This window comes from Pectinophora gossypiella, chromosome 13 (assembly GCF_024362695.1).
Source record: "Pectinophora gossypiella chromosome 13, ilPecGoss1.1, whole genome shotgun sequence".
Lineage (NCBI taxonomy): Eukaryota > Metazoa > Arthropoda > Insecta > Lepidoptera > Gelechiidae > Pectinophora > Pectinophora gossypiella.
In genome coordinates, this window is record NC_065416.1 from 8,971,783 (window position 1) to 8,991,599 (window position 19,817).

Below are 19,817 nucleotides of genomic sequence, written 5' to 3' on the forward strand. Positions count from 1 at the left end.
TCAGGTTTTTATACATCTTTTAAGTGTATAAATTTTCTACACAGAATATTCTACTTTTGGGGTCAAACTCTCAATCAAGCGAATGGTTCATACCATTGCTACGGCGCCGTAGGAGTATCGTAGTGGCTACGACCTTCGTAGAACATGTTGCGTAGCGCGCTACGTTTTTTTATTGAAGCAGAGACTAATTAACGTTGTAGAATTTATCGTGTTTTAATAACAAGCCTGTATGCGTGTCAATTTCTACACTCAGTAATTGATAAAAAGATAAAAATACTCGCTAATAAGTGGTTATTTTTGTGTAATAAATCTCGTGTTTTCTACGCAACCGGCGCCGTAACCTAACACCGTGTCTCGAACAAAAGTTCACGAGAATTCTCTGCAGTGTTAGAGCCGCGTTCCGCTTCCAATAGTTCATAAACAATTGTAAGTTCATAAACTTATCACGCGAGACGAAAGCAAACTTCGTGCCCTCTTGAAGGATAACATTTCGCTCGGAATACTTTGCTTTTACGTTGGGAATTTAATATTTTTCATAACCTATGCAATAGGTTTTATGTACTTATACTAATATTAGGATTTCTCGTGTTTATAACAAAATGTTTATAATGAGTATTTGCATGCTAAAATTCCAGATACGTCAGTTAGGAAAGTCAGCCACGAAATTTTCATTCATTAGATATATGTTTTAAGGCACTTATTAAAAATGCATTAAAATAGCAAAAGTATTAAAAACGGTATTGAAGAGAAGGAGAACAATATTTTACGCTATTGTATTAACGTTTAATGAAGGTTTTTCTATGAACTTATATCTATATCATTCATATCATTTGCAATGATTCAAAACATTTTTTTTATTATTCTGCATTGTTTTTACTAGTAGTTACCTAGTCATACGAGTATCAATGTATTTCACGAGCAACCATCCGTGTAACGATTCATATGTTTGTATAGGTGCTGCGGTTCCCGATTTACTTCGTACCCGCAGCTAAAATCTCTGTTTACATTTTAAATGCTAGCTTATCTCAACTTTAGTCTCCCAGGTAATCTAATGTACTCCGAATTTGCGAAGTTTGCCTCAAGAAATAGTAGTTTCTGATGGAAGTATAATGTAACATAGCAGGGTAATAACTCAATTCCACAGTCTACAAAAGTGAGTGGAGTCACAGGTCACCAGAAGGCCCAGTGGTGTCACATTCGACACCTGCATAACATGACGCCTGTATCCAGAGGGAGGGGGAAGGGAGATGAGTAGGCAGACGTATACGTATAGTAACTCCTCGACAGTCATATTTAAGACTTTACAGAAATACTTACAAAAGTAATTTTTAAATTTTTTTCATATTTTACGTTTAGGAAAGTTTACGGCTAACTTCTAAACCTAAGATATTTATCGACTAATCGCATTTTTATTACACCACGTAGCATGGACACCGCCTACATTAATGATATGGCCAAACGTTGACTGAAATATCATTAAACGTTTCAATGATATGGTCAACTTACGCTGGCTATTTCATGAATTATGACCATTTCTTGAAATGGTCGAACATATACATATACATACATACAAACATAAACTCACGCCTATTCCCCAAGTAAGCAGAGACTTTAGAATTCCATTTACTTCGATCCTGACACAGTTATTTTGCTTCCATCATCATCAATGGTCGAACACGTTATGAAAATATCAATTCTAAGATCTGGCCACGACATATGCACGCCGGTAATTCCTATCGGTATCATATATATGTATGACGATAACTTAACTTTTTTATTATTATTATTTGTATGTCGTTTCCATAATCTCGGGCTTATGGAGTCCCGGACTTTTGGAAGGCATGCGTGGGGCCAAAGCCAACACGTAGAGGCCCCTTATTATTATTATTATTTTCAATGAACTACCGGATGGCCATGAAAGTATATCCCAGCTCATTCGTTTTGTGGCAATTCTATTATCTAGAGTGCTCTTAACAGTTAATAACGGCACTTGAAGCGGAGTGCGATACAAATCTCGATTCATTCGGCCGATATGCCCCCAATGATGTCAGATGCTATTATGTACTCGCTACCTGATGGTATTGCGTCAATTGATAGCAGGATATGTGACGGTCTTCCATTTGATCACGTAGGTAGGAATATTTTGTGGGTCGAGTTACAATAAGAAGTTTCAGATTCTGAATTGTTCCTGTGAAGAACAAACTCATGCCCGTAATCCCTAATAGGGTGGGCAGAGCCACAAGTAATCAAAAACAACGTGCAGCTACTGTTGATACGATGTCGTAAGCTGGATATGATAAAAAATAAATAAATAAAGCTTTATTTATTTAAACCTTATGGTGATAAGGGATCAGCCTATCGTCCATAACATTAGTCCATTATGTTAGAGGACACAATCCCTCTGTCAGTCTTTACGACATGCCCGTGAAGACAAGCAGCTGAACGTGTTCTATGTTTTTTATTTGCTCCCAGAACAGCATAGAAGCATATCTTTTAAAAGTTCCATGATAATTTAACCGTCAGTTGTCATCCTGGTATTACTGGATAATGTCGTATTTTGTATAGAAATTATCTACATATTGCATATTTATGAACGTAACATTCTACCATAACTATTACAAAGACGTACTAGGAATCCTGTCCTCCGCCTCTGATTAATAGTACTGACAGTTACTGCTGCCCTCTGAAAGGTTCCAGGTTAGGTCTTCACCCGTATCTCTAGGCAAGGTTTCTACGTTATAACGCCTAAGTTGAACAAATGTAAACATGTGTTTATTATTAGAACAACAAAGTTTTTTTTTTAAATATGAAAGATTTCTTGTGTCAAGAATGTACAAGCCTTTTCTTTTTACGATTACGTGCGTCATATTAACGACGCGATGGAAAATGTCGATACTATTGAGAATGGATGAAGCTTGTCAATAAAATGTCAATTCATGCCGAATTCATTTATCCTCTTCGTATATTATTAATTTTAATATTCATAAAACTTCCTTATGAGCATTAAAATTTGACATACAACACAAATCACAGTAGATGCCTACTACACAAAGTTACATAATGTAACGAACAAAGCCAACCTTTTCTACTCACTTATTTGGTATTTAATTAAGAAACCTTGTACGGGTAAATATACTAGTACTTGACGTAGTACGAACTTTTACTGAAAGTTTAAATCAATTGATTTAGAATACGAATCCAATGTCCCCAGGGTGAGTATTGAGGAGTCTCCGAAACCACTTCCAACTCCATCAGACTTTTTACGAACTGTCAAATCCGAAAAAGTTCTTGACTTATTGAACATGTTTTAAATGATACGGCCTAACTAGCTAACATACGAGCTAACATTACGCTGACGATACTTCAAGAGCTTCACATATTACATAAAGTTACACCTATAAGTAATAATACTTTAAAATGGAGAGGACCATAAACACAGCTGAAACCAGTAAGTGTAAAAACTTTTTTAGTTTTATTTATGATTAGTAATCTTATGAATAGGTATCTACGTAAAATACATAATTAATTCTTTACTTATTTTAATAATTACTTAATATTAATAATTATTAATAATATACAGGGAGTTAGTGACACCGTAACGAATACTGAGGCGGATGACTAAAACCATTACCCAGAGTTGATATCAAGTGGAATTTGTACTCAAAAAAATATTTAAAAAAATGTGTTTTTCTAAATTATATTCAGTTCCATACTTTGGCGACGAAAAATTTCCACTTGATATCAACTCAGAATCATGGTCTGAATCATCCTCAAAGTTTTCGTTACGATGTCACTAACATCCGGTATAATAATAGAATTATTATTACTTATAAAATAATAATTTGGAACGATGTACAACACAACAACATAATATAAGCTAACGACTACTTATATTGAAATTAGGGTAGTCAAAGTTACGGTCACGAGTGCTAATATGTATATGTATATAGTGCTACTTTGATACCTTGTCACATTATCTTTTTTGACAAATTATACCGTAAATCTCATTAAATGTCAAATATGAAAGTGCGATAGGGTTCTTAAGTGGGTACATGATATTTCTCATGACTGTACATCCATCTCAACATGAACTAAGTATTCACACCTCACCGAGCCTTCTGCAACGACCGAACGATTTACAAAATATGTAGTAAGAAATATGTTTCATAAAGAAGTTTTAAATATTTTTTAAAATGTAAATGTGGATAAAATAAATGCAATACCCTAGTTGATTTTGTATGAGGTACAGGATGTATCCTATTATAACAGAACACCCACGTATCCGCTCTCAATCTCGTTACATCGACAGAATACATCTACCTTAGTTCATTGAACGCTAAAAGTACATGGCATTCGTTGTTGTGAGCATAGAATATAAAGTTAATATATCACTGGACTGGACTACAGCATAAACAATAGTTTAGCTTTAGCAATAATAGCAGTAGCTTTTAGAACATTTATGTTATTAGATATATAAATATACATTTTTCATAACCTTGTTTGTTACAAAGTTTTGTTAAACTTATGGATAAGTACAGCTATGTACGCCGTTACTGTGTCTACATCAGACCCTTTTATAATTTTAAGATTAGAGATAAGTAAATGCTTAATGCATACCATGTGGAAGTACTTTATATAAATAAATAAATAGTTCTACTTATTATAGCCTACGAGCCGTGGTAGCCTAGTTGCTAGAACGCTTGCCTCTCACTTTGAGGTCGTAGGTTCGAATCCAGCATAGGCCTAAATCAATGTCTATCGAATTTGTTTTCGAATTTATGGTTGGATCATAAATGATTATCATGTGCTCAGTGGTGAAGGAAAATATCATGAGGACACATTCCCGAGAAATGCATTTTCGGATGTATGTGACCTAACCTGTATTGAGCTGGTTTTCTCTTCGCGGTTGGAAGATCAAACAGGGTGTCGCTTCTGTAAAAAACCGAACCTATCAAATCTTCAGGCCCCGTGAAAAACTGGATAATGGCATTGTACTCAAATTTTACTGCTATAAACTATCTACCAATATAAACAAAGTTAATATGTATTTAAGACTCCAGTAGTAATACATAATGTTTAACATTTGTTTTCAAGAAGCCGATATTTCCTTTATCCAATAAATGTAAAATTTTCGGAATCTCGAAACAAGGTTGAGTAATTGACAAGTGACAATCGTACCCTGGAAGGCGTGTGTGTTATTATGCTAACACTTTTTTGAATGTGGATAATATGAAGTCTTTATAGAATGCTGGTGGTGTAAATGACGTATGTTGCGTAGTAGTAGTGATGCTTGTTGACTATTTTATAAATGTTAAAAAAGGGTTTAAAGTTGGGTCCTACGCACACGGTAAGTTAAGCACGTCTTCAAATTAGTCGCGTTGCATTTGAAGGCGCCCTTAGTAAATTGGTCAACGATCCGTTCATTGGAAGCTCTAAAATCAGAATCGTCGTCTGTTCCAACTCGTTATAATCTGAGAGCCTTCAAGGCTAGAGTGAATAGACATTTGCTAGGTAAGCGTGATCCACCCTAGACTACATTGTCTCTTACCATCAGGTGAAATTGTGGTCGACGCGAACCTATATTATTAAAAAAACAGATTCATATTGTCCAAATGAGACGGACAGTAGCTAAAATTGTGCATTGCTAAAAACACAAATTGTATCTAATATACTTACTAAAAAGGTAAACCAGTAATGTGATTCAAGGAAAACAATATTGGGATGAGATTTGCGATTTTTTTCCAACATAAAGGAGGGTGAAAGGTGACGATGCATCGGCACATTTTGCCAATTCCTTAGGGTCATGGAATTTAGGTCACCTATATTTTATTCGTCAAATTGTCTATTTGTGTTGCATGAACAGATGGGTTGATGTGCCATTGGCAACGTAATTCCCAATGGCTCGAAGTTTCAGAGAGTTGTGTGATAGATAGATGAGGAAAGAGGATCATTGCTAAGCTTCTGTGATGGATCTATTAGTAGTCCCCCAGTGCTTGTGTTTCGGCTACTTGTTGGAAATGTTTCGCTCTCCACTCGTGTTATTATGACACGTACATAAATAAAACGTTTTTCTTTAATCCTATATAAATATTATCCTAATTAAGCATTGTTCCGCTACACTCGACATTTTTGACCCTAGATTAAATAATTTTGGGAGAAATCTTCTGGTTCGCCTTATGCATATAATCGAATAATTATCTACTTACTTACTTACTAATCTTTTGTTTGTCTATTTTTCCTGTATTCATTCATTTTTGTGATCTCAAAAAAATGTCTTTTGATACTTAAGTATAACATTGAAGTAGACGTTTTTCACTATAATTATTGTTATTTAGTTATGTTGTGTGCACATAATTAATTCTGTTATGTGTTAGGCCAGGCGCACACTACGAGCTTTTCCACCGCAGCGGCGCAGTATTACAGTGCGACATTATACCGCTGCTTTTTTCTGCCGCGCGGCGAAAAACTCGTAGTGCGCGCCTGGCCTTATCTTTTATCTGTTTATGTACTTACCTAATAAAAAAAAATAAACACACATCTCTAATCCCTAATCGGGTGGGCACAATTAAAAGATACAGATAGCCCAAGTAATATAAGACAACTTGTAGCGCTTGTAGCCACTTATGATGTTTTAAGATGGATATGATGACGGTTGATAAGCCCATCGCACATATCAGCAAATAATGTTAGAAAATATATAATCTCTTTGTTGGCATTCGTCACATGCTCGGGAAAAGAACCACTAATAAGGTAGACACATTTCGGTTTCTTTGGCCGCGGAGTTTGTACAGATGGCGGAAGTAATATCTGGTTTTGGCAAACTTCTTTATTTTCGTACGGTCATTATCAATTTCGGGCTGCTATGACAGCAATCGCTTAATTAAGGCACAATTACTTTTTTTTTCAAATAGTCCTGCGTATTTACAGTAGTGACTTACTTACAAATAGACTATTGGTAAAAACTTAGTATATAGTTCAAAACGCACAAACGCTCTAAACAATTATATTATTATTTCAAACATGTTAGATACTAACTCCATAATATGATTATGTTGTGATTACTGTAAAGTTTTTTTTTTACCTTTGATGGGTTTGCTCTTGCCCGAAGTCCATTTGCCCGAAGGCATTGACGAGCCCAGAAGGTGCCTGTTCACTCTGGCCTTGAAAGCACCCGGGTTATATACATTCGGAAATACAGAAGACGGCAAAGATTCCACTCTAATAGTTTCTGCACTAAAACATTGATATGTTCTAAATATGACTTTTATTACCAACATGATTATGATATAACCAGTAATTACGCTTAGTGTCATATATAATTAGTGTGGAGGGATATCAACTTCCATCTACAGAGAGACTTATTATATGACAGAGGATAAAGTTTCTGCAATTAATTTAGTTTGACAGTTACACGTCGACATATACATTCGTGGCGAATTATTTGTAACACATAAATATCTATTTAAATATATTTGTAAACATTCTAAGTCTTTTCTCAATAATTACTTGAAACAATTAGGTGCGAAAAGTGTCTGATAATTATATCCTGTTGTGATAATTATATATTATTTTATTTTTTAAATATCTACTGTGGGTTCGCGTTTGACCACAATCTCACCATCAGGTAAGTGACGATATGGCCTAAGGTAGACCACGCTCACCTAGCTAAATTTACCAACTGGCACTCTAGCGGTGAAAACTCCAGGATTGTAATGTCTAGTCTTTTTTAATTTCCAGTTCTTCGATTATCGCATTAAAAAAGAAGAGGCGAAGCGTTTCGTGTGGATTAGTGGTGAGTATATCTACAACTAAGTGATAAAGTGCCTGTCTACGTCTTGTCAAAGACGATGCCGATGATAAGAGTTTGTGTCATTTTTTTCCTGCAGAATCATTTACGTAAATTAAAAAGCTTTCAGACACGAATTTCGAGTTATCAGTGAACAGAGTTAGAGTAGTCGAAAATTGGAAAAGTTGATTAATTAATTTTCATTGTCGTGTCGGATGCTCGTCGGATGTCCCATGGTTGTCACTGACAGCTGCGATGCAGTGGGTTAGGGTTCGATTCCAATATAAAACGCGAAATTTCGATATAAGATTATAGTTTTGATATTTGTAAATAAAAAAAAATAAACACATTTCGTTATAATTTAATTTATTAAAATAAATATATAGGACAGCATGTGCCATTTTATATAAGTTATATACTGTCACTAACCTAAATTCAAATTATTATTCGAGTTCGTAAAATTTCAATTAGTCCCGTCTCACACTGTGTTTACGTAGTATAGTAGCGTCGTGTGCGAACGTTCATTTTGAGTACTTAATTCCAAATATTGTAAAATTGTCATTTTACTGACTCGGTTTAAAAATAATTCGAAATTCTTATAAAATATTAAAAAAAATCTTAATAGTTTAGACCTAAATACCTAACTAATAAATAATACGCAATAGTGTAGTTTGTCGTTCTTCACTCAGGTGTCCACGAGGGCCGGGGCCTCTTTCGGAAGAGAAATCTTGAACTGTAGGAGTACGAGCAGATAAATGGTGATCATACTTATCGCCTGAAACACAAATTCATCTTTTCAGAACGTAATATCAAAATTAAATTAAGTATGTATTAAATATTCTAAAGTGATATACTTAGTCATACTAAAACCAGCCCTGCATTGAACAAAATAATAATTGCGTATACATACATAACATACATAAACAGCCTATATACGTCCCACTGCTGGGCACAGGCCTTCCCTCAATCAACCGGAGGGGGTACGGAGCATACTCCACCACGCTGCTCCAATGCGGGTTGGTGGAGGTGTTTTTACGGCTAATAGCCGGGACCAACGGCTTAACGTGCCCTCCGAAGCACGGAATCTTCTTACTTTTTCGGACAATCAGGTGATTCAAGCCTGGAAAGTCCTTACCAAACAAAGGACAGTCTCACAAAGTGATTTCGACAATGTCCCCATCGGGAATCGAACCCGAACCTCCAGATCGTGAGCCTAACGCTCTAACCACTAGACCACGGAGGCTGTTGCGAATAATAATTATTACGAGGTATATGCAAGTTAACAGCGTATTGCATTCAGATGTATGGTCAGATATGTTCCCGACAGACTCTTCTTCTTATCGTGTGGGTTGTGAGGTGGAAAACCAACCAGGTGGCATCAGGGTTATTATTGACCCGCCCCTGACATGACTCGTGTAACGACTACATACTTACATCAGTAAGTAGTAAACGGGACCAATGGCTTAACGTGCCTTCCAAAGCACGGATCATCTTACTTTGGCTCCGAGTTCGAATCCCGGTAGGGGCATGTCACAAAAATCACTTTGTGTTCCCTAGTTTGGTTGGGACATTTCAGGCTGATCACCTGATTGTCCCGACAGACTAGACACATTCAATACTAACCACTAACAGAGCAGAGACGTCGATTAAATTAAATTTCGTCAATTTTATCCTAAATCGTTTGGGTTGTCAAATATTTAAACACCCTTGATGAATCAATGTTACAACTCGTAAGTACACTCATCTGCACAAAAGGTAGACTTGTATTTTTATATTCAACGATGGAAAATATATTATACAGTTCCATAAAAAAAGAGATACGAATGATAACGAAATAAAGGTTTTATAAGGTCTTTACGTATTGTAAGTAAAGTCGTTAACGTGGAATGACTCAATAAAATCTACGTTTCTTTGTCCGTTTAGAACAGATAACAGATGAAGTGACTTGAAAGAATATTGACAATACAAATCATTTTATTTACCTACAAAGGATTGTCGTAATGTTTTCTTAAGATGATGGTAGCAATGGACATGGTAATAGTGATAGGTAGTTCTTTGAATTATTTTTATGTTAGAGTGCACTGACCTGGTACTACTTACTATTATATTGTACAATATTCCTGTACCCAAAGGTTACCTGGAAGAAATTGCTGCATGAGCAAATAAGGCCGCCTGTTGTGCCTTTCTGTATCTTGTGTTCATTGTGGTCGATAACGTATTTTATCTATCTATCTATCAATGGGCTAGTCAGTTATAATAACAGTTATAATAACTACATAATATTACAATAACTATTATAATAACCACACTAGTTATTATAATATCAAAATTAGTTGCCGGTTTGTTTTACGATGATTTGTAACTGTGCCTACCACAAAAGGTCGAGCGTGTGTTTATGTATGTGTGTTGTGTGATAATAATATAATCACGGAACAGAAGAAGAAGGTTAGAAGGGCTAAGTGAGCGTGAAACGCGCGCCATACAAATATGAGCAAGTTCAAAATATCTGTATTCAGTAGGTAACATAGCTGCACTTTGAATCGTCATTTTTTACATAACGAACGTTTCATCCGCCTAAAACTACTACAGCTTCTCACAACATGTATAGCCGGGGAAAAGAAGCCGCATGAAAAACCTCGGTAAAGTGCCCTAGACGTCCTTTAAAAAAATACTATTACACAATTTAGTAATTTGACTGCCTAATATCAGTTTCCAGACAGTTAATCCCATGCATTCGTACCTTTTTTATAAAGTTTCTGTTTAATTACTGTCTTAAAACCGTTCAAAGGTAAATTTTGAATGTCAATGGGAATATTATTGTAAAAACGTATAATCGTATATAATTGACCCTTAAAAGATTTAGTGATTTTATGCAATCGATTAACATGTAAAGCATGTTCATTTTTATTCCGCGTATTAACAATGCGCCGATCACAATTTTTTCCTAACAGTCCTATATGTTCTTTTACATAATATTAGTTTATATATACTTCAACTTTGCACTCCACTCGTACCCAAACTTTACGACGCACGGAGCTCCAAGGTCAAAGGAAAAGGTCGTCTTATGCATTATAACCTGCAGGGCAAAACATCAAATATCGACTATCATGCAAGGGGATCTCCCTTATCACACAAGAAAGCTAAAAACCTTAGTATGATCGGCTATTTATCAAATAAATACTTTTGTATGCAGTATCTTCCGAAAAGTATCCTATCACACAAAATATACGTTGTCGGTAAATGGAAATTGACAAGCAGTAGAGTTATCGCAGTTATCTGTTTGCAGGAGTAGTAGTAAAAGAGAGTGTGGTTGAACGGGCGACAGCGGTTCTCATACAAAATGCGCGTTAGAGCTCACCTCTTTCTCTTTCAAAGGGTCGATTAATTCTTTCAAATATTTTTCCTCTCAGACGACGCCCTGAGCCGAGGTTCGCGCCCAACTGGGCACCCTCAGGCCTGTTGTCTTAAACGTTGTACCGGGTGAGAGCCTTCAGCGCTCCCCATTTGTCCGGCCAAGTAAAAAAAAAAAAGAAAGCCCACCTCTTTCCTCTATTCCGTGTAAGTATAACATGACGTTTTATTTTATGTACGGTGGTTTGATCAGTTGTAACTATATTATTTTAACAGTGACCTACTAGGACTGTTTGTTTATATTGAATTATTAATTACTTATTGTGAAATTGATTCTATATACGTATACACGGTATACATGCACGCCTTGGAATAACGCGTTAACGCGTTACAGGTACAGCATGCCGGAGACTGTAGAATGTATACTCATAGAATACCATGTTTAAGTATATTCACGTAGATTCATTTTTCCATCATGTCCAAGTCTTATGAACTTCGTATCAAAACAGGCTGCAAGTTGTGTTCTATTCTGCTCATTTTACTTCGGATAACGGGCGTGAAGTATGTACGTAAGGGTAAAGAATCTGAATCTGTATAATGTTAGTAGACCCCATACTAACCGATGTAAGCAGCTCCCTGTTAACGTGAGCATATCCCTTCAGACTGACCACAGCTGGGTTCATCTCAATGGCTTGGATGAACAGATCGATCTGAGGACAAAATGTTTGTTATATTTTTCCTTCAGATTTTACATTCTTATTGTTGTTATTGCTAAAAAGAACGGTCTCCGTGGTCCAGTGGTTTGAGCATTGGGCTCACGAGCTGGAGGTCCAGGGTTCAAATCCCGGTGCGTGGGGATATATCACAAAAATCCCTGTGTGATCCCTAGTTTGGTTAGGCCACGGAACGGTCCCGGTACTGCTTAGATAAAAAAAATGCAATGCAAAGGCCTTCTCGAGTAACGTACGATTCGGCGATCTACGAAATCATGACACGATCCTTTTACCCCGATAGCATGTTGAATTTGTCTTTTTCTCTAACTTTTTATAGGTACTGTAAAACTATGTAAACAAAAGAGAGTGATTGATATTACCTCTTTCTGCGTCGGCCTGTCCACGGACAACACATCAATAGATAACAACGTATCCTGCACGCCAGCTGCCACCTGGGAAAATATATAATCGAGTATCTTTGTACAGCCCCATGTTATTTAACTATTAGAGGTAACATAACATAAAAAAAACCCATTCATCATCTATTTTTTTTTCATCAATTAAATTGAAGTTTTGAATTCAAGTTTGGATCATAAATTATTATCACGTACTTAGCGGTGAAGGAAAACACAGTGAGGTAACCCACATTCTCGAGAAATGCATTTTCGGCGGTATATGTGTTTACGTATATGTATTTAGATCTTATCTACCTAAAGGTTAAGTAATAAAATCTCTTTTTATATAAGTTTTGCGCCTCTTTACTGTCAGAAATGTTCCCAAAGTGGAAACATGCCCTAAAACGGCACATGACTTGCTACGATGATTGGTTCCGTAACGTGCCACTGCGTTACGGCGTAGCGTTACGACGTAGCATCAACAGTTACTCTCATCTCCTGTTTTCTATATAATATAATGCGTTCAATAAAACAATAGTTATAAAAACCCTTTCGAATGGGTTGATTAGTAGTCCAAGCGTCATTGAAGAGTAGGTAAACGTCCACGCGGGGTGAAAGACACCTGAGTACTATACTCAGGGGTTTTCTTTTTATAGAGTAATAGAGTGTAGGATTACTTTAAGAGTAGTATTGTGGGAACAGTCGATAAATACGAAGAGCAGAACAGAGCAATAGGCCGCGTCCACGAATAGTCCCATCTCCTTGAAGCTGAATCCAAATCCGTGATCAACAATCTCTGACAGCGCGCCGTATATCGCTATCGTTATATTTACGAACCTGGGAATACAAGAAATAGTACGTTAAATAAAAAACAGTTTGGCGCACACAACTCGGTAGAGGCAGAAAATATATGTGGGTTTGCATGCTAGTACAGTAAAAAAAAGTTTTAATTTCCTTTTTGTGATTTTCCCTAAGCACGGGTAAGTGCTATAAAAACAAAAATATTTTAAAAAAGCTAAGGTGTCATCTTTTTTTTTTCCTAGTGCCCCTGCCACACAGTATAGGCAGGGTCCTTATTAATGCTACATACATACTTATGCTTCTATTATGTATTCTCTAGTTTGCCCGCAATAGGGCCCTACACTGGGTGTCATCTTTAGAATAAGTTGAAATCTTTAGAATAAGTTGAAATCTACATGTAACTGTAGACTTATCGGCCTAAGTAATATTAGTTCTCAATATTCTTTAAACTTGTCGGTCTTAAGAAATATTATTCAATATTCTAGATAGATGGCGCCGGCGTCAGCTTAGTGATGATACATAGATCGAAATTCATAGAAGATTTCTTATGGACAGAGATATATGGAGGACGCTCACGCTCGACCCGGCTTGACAAGAGCTGCGGGTTCAAATCCCGTCCTGTCGACATTTTTCGATTTATTTTTTTCTTTGAGAATTTCTCTAATCACTCACCCGGAGTGCTATAAAAACAAAAATCAGTACTTATAGTTTTATCTATAGCATTCATACAAAACATTTGGCTTCTTCTATCTTGTGGATTGTGAGGTGGAGTACCAACCTCATCAACCCTGGTGTTAGGGTTACTATTGAGCCGCCAAAGGTCCCTGACATGGCTCATGTAACGGCTACTTACTTACATCAGTAAGTAGTAACCGGGACCAACGGCTTAACGAGCCTTCCGAAGCACGGATCATCTTACTTTTTGAACAATCAGGTGATCAGTCTGTAATGTCCTAACCAAACTAGGGATCACAAAGTGATTTTTGTGATATGTCCCCACCGGGATTCAAACTCGGGACCTCCGGATCGTGAACCCAACGCTCAAACATTTGGCTAGGATCGCAATACAGGGATACTTAGCTAGCATGAAAAAACAACAGTGCAATATCACTAATCTTATAATCTTTTTTCTTCCTTTTTATTATCTTTCTCTTTCTTATATTGTATAGGTGGCGAGAAGTGGGTGTATTTTACATTTCTGCCTACTCCGAGGATACAGGCGTGAGCCTATGTTATGGTATATCACAAGTGACTTACATGAAGAGGCAGTAGGTAGAATAGGTTCTGGCGTAAGCATTGCCCAATAGCTGTAGTTGTTCCGAGAGGTTTAGCCACAGATAGCGGTAACGGGCTATCAGTTTCGCGGTACATTCCATATTTACATCCTGCAGGGAAACACAACTGTTAGGTTAGGGTAGAAAGAAATACTATGCATTAAAAAATAAATTTTAGTTAAAACACAGCTCAGCACAGCTTCATACCTTCGCATTGGTGAAATCTAAGCCTAATAAAAGCCCAGAAATTACTATATACCGAAATTTACCAATATTGGTGTTCAAATATGTTAATAAGATGCTTGTTTTTAAAGTAAATAAACCGCAGTTTATGATTTTGGTTCTCTTTTTATATTTTAAAACTATTCAGTCAGGAAATTCTCTTGGGTTGTGTATTGATCCACGTAATACGTTACAATATACGTATTGGATCTTTAATACTCGTTACAATTTAATTTATTACTATTAACTATAGTGACGAGTCAAGAAGCTTTCATCACAAATAAGCAAACGAGGTCCCAAAACATTACCCTGCGGAAGCAATCCGAGAGGCTTTGCGACGCGAACTTCACGCCTTTACAGTTGATGTACCATAGAGCGCAGTTCATATTGATCATGATTATGATATGGTAATATGCGGTGGTATGACGGAGCAGGAACCCGTCGAGTAAGGCACACAGGCTTAGAAGGAAGCCAACAGCGAGAAACAGACAGCCCACACTGACGATAATGATCGACACTTTAAGTCCGGGAAACTGAAGGTTTTCGCCAGTGACTCGGTAGTATCTGACCTGGAAAAGAGGTATTGGTATAGTACAACCTAATGGATAATGATGATTTTAATCTCGTGCTAGATAAATTCCATGTGAATGATCTGGAAGCTGTAACAGTAACCTCAATAACGGAAAGGTATTTCGGAATGAATGAGGTATTTCTTCTACGATTGGATGTGTCTGTTTAGCCTGACAATAAGCATTGAATATCTATTTTAATTATTATTGAGATGCAATAAATAGTCATAACATTCTACTACTTACTTGAAACTTCGCCCAATTCGTTTTGTAGATAGCAACTAGAGGCGCGACGCCCCATCCCACGAAGGGGATCCAGAAATGTGGTATTAGGAATACGACGAAGAGAATGGCATAAATATAGTCGTCAAACTTGCGAATAGAACTGAGGATCATCACACGCTCATAGCCGACTGCCAGCACTACAATGGTCATCACTATGTAGAAGCAGATGGCGTAGATGGTGGCGCCTGATCGCCAACTAAATGTGACGGTGCCTGAGAAACAAACATTCTATTTATCGGAAATTGTGGTGCAGACTTTTGTAATAGTGATCGGATCCATGGGGTTTTTCTTGCCCAAATCAACGTTATCTTCACAATTGGACTCAATCAATCATGGCCCCTGAGGTTTTTAAAAGGCGTAGTGTATGAAGTATAGTTACAACTGTCAGAGGAATTGTGTCGTTTCTAATGATGGACTATTTAGTTTTACGGGCGATTGGCTGATCACCAGGTCACTTTACGGTTCATCATACCTAAGTATATTAGGACTTCGTAACAGCTGCAAATTGTCTCTTGTTTATATGTGGCTTTTTCCAATTACATTATGGACTACAGAAGGAAGAAATTATATTCTACCTTAGTAATAAAGTCGTGTTATCTATAATTTATTTTAAGTACTATGTTGTGTGTTGTATATTCCTAACCATAGAGGCGGCAAATCAGTTCGCGACAACAATACACTTTAGAAACCCGATACCGACCTGGCCGGCGTGGTCGACGTTCCCTAATTCAGCGTTTACCGCTACCGAGCCACTACAGTCGATTAAATCTTTCAAATACAATCTTCTCAGACGACGCTCTGTGTCGAGGTTCGCGTCCAACGGCACCCTTAGGCATATTGTCTTAAATATTGTACCGGGTGAGAGCCAACGGCGCTCTCCATTTATCCCGTCAATTAATTCCCATCTGCGGCAAATCTACAATAATAATAAAAAATAAGATAGTTAGTTATACCTGGGCCCGACCTCGTGATAGGCATGACCGCCAGCGCGCGGAACAGCACCAGCAGCAGTTTGTGGTCGCGGTAGAACTGGTCGTGGATCTCACACGTGTCGCCATCTTGCGAGCACAGCAGGTCGCGTTGCTCTTGCTCCTGTACTCAAACATCGATATCTTCATCAATTGTAAGGGTCTTTAGCACCTTGAAATATGTTACAACTGAACTGATTGTTGGGCTCAGATTTTATTTTCATTTAGGTATTGGAAATTCGCGTTTGAACACAATCTCATCCGATAGATGCGGTTATCAATGTACGCTCTACATTAGCAATACAATAAAAAATAAAGCACCGTGATGGTTTATCGCATCCATCACAATATTCTATTCATTCATCAGATGTGTTGTGTTGAGACCGCATCAATAATTTCCAATTTTAAAGCGAAGCAAAGAATAGATAGGAAATATGTTTCAGAAATGTATACTTTTTGAAATAAGGCCAGCTACAGACTGTTCTTCGCTGTTCGCATTGAAAGTCATATGGTTTGAGTTACTCCAAAAAATGAGACGGATGTCAGTGGAAGGATTTACTTTGCCCCTCACGTACGGCGACCGTCAAGCGGTAATCGAGATCGCGGTCGTAGTAAGTACCACATTTCTCGCACCAATAACGATTCAGTTGGCAACATTTACGTTATATTAGGTTGGTACCTATTGATTTTTTATACTGATACACATACCTATTTAAAGTAGGAAAAGTGTAAAAGTACTTATATAGTTATTTCTTTTACTACTAAAATATTAGTTTTAAGTTTAGGGAACGTAACGGTGATAATAATTATGTCTTTCAGTATAATCGTCGTTAATTTAAAAGTTCCTATGTGTCGTCCTCGCCAAATTTGTTTTTTGTCAGGATCGAATAGTATTTTGCTCCTAAAACATTCAATACAAACTCTTAATGTAAGTACGTAAATAACAATTATCTTATAATATTTTTAACACACAGTCATGCAAAAAAATCAGGCGGAACTTTTTTAACTTGTAAAATTGACGCGATTGCACTTAATAGATTTTAAATTGGTAACGACGATATAATGTAACTTGTAAGTAAATACTTATATCTTTGTTGTCAACCGCCCCCTCCTTTTTAACATTAACTAGTTAGAATCGTCACTTCACTTCACATGCTCTATTTTATTTTTTTATGAGTACTGTACCTGACACGTAGTACGAGTAGGAGAATTACATTCAACTCAGGGAAGGCGCGTGTGATCCTGTAATTCTATGGGGAGACACATCGGCTGCACTATGAAACACTACGAAACACAAAACTTACGTAGTCTCTCTGCGTCTTGTTGTGAACAGTTTTGTTCATTTGAACATGTTTCATATCATTTTGCAGATACGAATTATGGTTTATTCCTTCGTCGAAAAGGTGGTCTGGGATCATGTCGCCGGTGTCGTCCAAGTCTGCCACGAAAATGACTAAGGTTCGGATAGTTTGGATTAATGGTACGTCAAGCCATGGCCGTGAGGGAGAACATTATCGGGAAAGTAAACACGATGTGTAAATCCCATTAAATTTTAAAGCAAACGACAGGGCGTCCTTTGAATTTCAATGCCACGATCAGCCTACAAGTGGCGCACCTTTAGTCAAAAATGTGACATTGACTCAATATTTTTCTTAGTAATTTGATAAGGTCATAGAATTAGTAGGTGCTTAGGATTGCATTAAACATTGTTTTTAATATAAAACGTTCTAAATATTTACATTTCTTGTAGGCTACGCGTGATAGAGAACTGATAGATAAATAGTCTATTTTCTAACGTCTCATCATCATTGGACCTACCCTATACTCACCAACAACAATAATTATATTAAATTGACTAATGTACCTATTCTTCATTTTGTTATTGAAAATGTTTCCTGACATCTGTAATAGGTATTGTACGTCCGACATGGACAAACTGTTGGAACAAAAAAATTTAATATTACGACCTTGTACTATACACAGTTTCACAATAAATGATTCTTAACATAACCATAACATAACCAGCCTATATACGTTCCACTGCTGGGCACAGGCCTCCCCTCAATCAACCGGAGTGGGTATGGAGCATACTCCACCACGCTGCTTCAATGCGGGTTGGTGGTGTTTTTACGGCTAATAGCTGGGACCAACGGCTTAACGTGCCCTCCGAAGCACGGAATCATCTTACTTTTTCGGACAATCAGGTGATTCAAGCCTGAAAACTCCTTACCAAACAAAGGACAGTCTCACAAAGTGATTTCGACAATGTCCCCATCGGGAATCGAACCCGGACCTCCAGATCGTGAGCCTAACGCTCTAACCACTAAACCACAGAGGCTGTTGAAATGATTCTTATACTAAATAATACTGCAAATTTTATACCGGAAAAAGGATAACCTTGCGAAAAATCTCTTTAGCATTACAGGTTGTGAGAAGCTGCAGTAGTTTTAGGCGGATGTAACGTTCGTTATGTAAAAAATGACGATTCAAAGAGTAACTATGTTACCTTATGATTTAAGATATTTTTTAATTTGAATTAGTATCGAATAATAATCTTCAACTATGTAGCTATATTTGTGACTCTGCTACTATGTATGTATGTAGAATACCCTAGATTAGGTACCTATCGCAAAACTTAAGTTATTCTTAGTCGTCCTTCGATACGGCTACCGGTCGTACTTTGTACTAATGACTTTTTCACTGAATTATTTCAACTTTACCTTGGAAACAATAAACGTTTCGAAATACAAGTTTCTTGGTAAAATAAAAAACACTACTACTAACATACCAGCCCACAATGCGGCGTTTCCCAAAAACACGATAGATGGCGTTAAGTTTTTTCTTCGTTTAAAGTTCTAATTTCATGGATAACATACATAATGCATTTTTATTTTTGGTTTTGGGTATAAGTGATGACCCTTTTTATTACGTTAAGGTACAATTATAACTTCCACCTATTATTATTCTGAAAGAGTAGCAATATAGGTAGGACATAATGTAATCCAAATATCAAGGATTCCGTGTTTCGGAGGGCACGTTAAGCTGTTGGTCCCGGCTATTAGCCGTAAAAACACCTCCACCAACCCGCAGTGGAGCAGCGTGGTGGAGTATGCTCCATACCCCCTCCGGTTGATTGAGGGGAGGCCTGTGCCCAGCAGTGGGACGTATATAGGCAGTTTATGATTATTATGCTTCTGCCATTACATTACATAATTGAATAATTATGTAAGTACCCCAGTAATGAGAAAGGTAATTATCACGTTAAAAGTGAACAACGCCATCTATCGTGTGTTTGGGGAACGTCGATTGGAATGTCCCTCATTCTCAGAGGAAGGCCGACCCACTTTAAAAAATAAAATAACTACCCAAAACAGTATCATTTTTCTTTTTGTTGTTGTAAAAGCTTATGTTAGTGTTAATAGTTAATAGGGGGAATTAATAAAAGCTTTGGCC

The 19,817-nt window shown here is 37.0% G+C and overlaps 1 protein-coding gene across 1 annotated transcript; it reads right to left on the reverse strand.

The window, feature by feature from the left end:
• Positions 1-8,465: 8,465 nt before the first annotated feature.
• Positions 8,466-17,782, reverse strand: LOC126371926 (gustatory and odorant receptor 22-like). The gene is made up of 9 exons (XM_050017376.1): positions 17,669-17,782; positions 16,350-16,488; positions 15,358-15,608; positions 14,851-15,111; positions 14,304-14,431; positions 12,923-13,082; positions 12,231-12,302; positions 11,758-11,847; positions 8,466-8,561 (listed from the first exon to the last, which is right to left on the reverse strand). Exons 1-9 carry the CDS (start codon positions 17,780-17,782, stop codon positions 8,472-8,474), a joined length of 1,305 nt encoding a protein of 434 aa, XP_049873333.1. The 3' UTR covers positions 8,466-8,471.
• Between the last annotated feature and the right edge of the window lie 2,035 nt (positions 17,783-19,817).

What these genes read in the sequence shown, in the direction of transcription:
- LOC126371926 (XM_050017376.1), bottom strand. Translation starts at nt 17,782, where the DNA reads ATGATCCCAGACCACCTTTTCGACGAAGGAATAAACCATAATTCGTAT. An exon ending in TCTACCTACTGCCTCTTCAT is followed by an intron (nt 13,083 to 14,303) that starts GTAAGTCACTTG and finishes TTGTATTCCCAG; the next exon opens with GTTCGTAAATATAACGATAG. An exon ending in ACAGGCCGACGCAGAAAGAG is followed by an intron (nt 11,848 to 12,230) that starts GTAATATCAATC and finishes TTTTGTCCTCAG; the next exon opens with ATCGATCTGTTCATCCAAGC.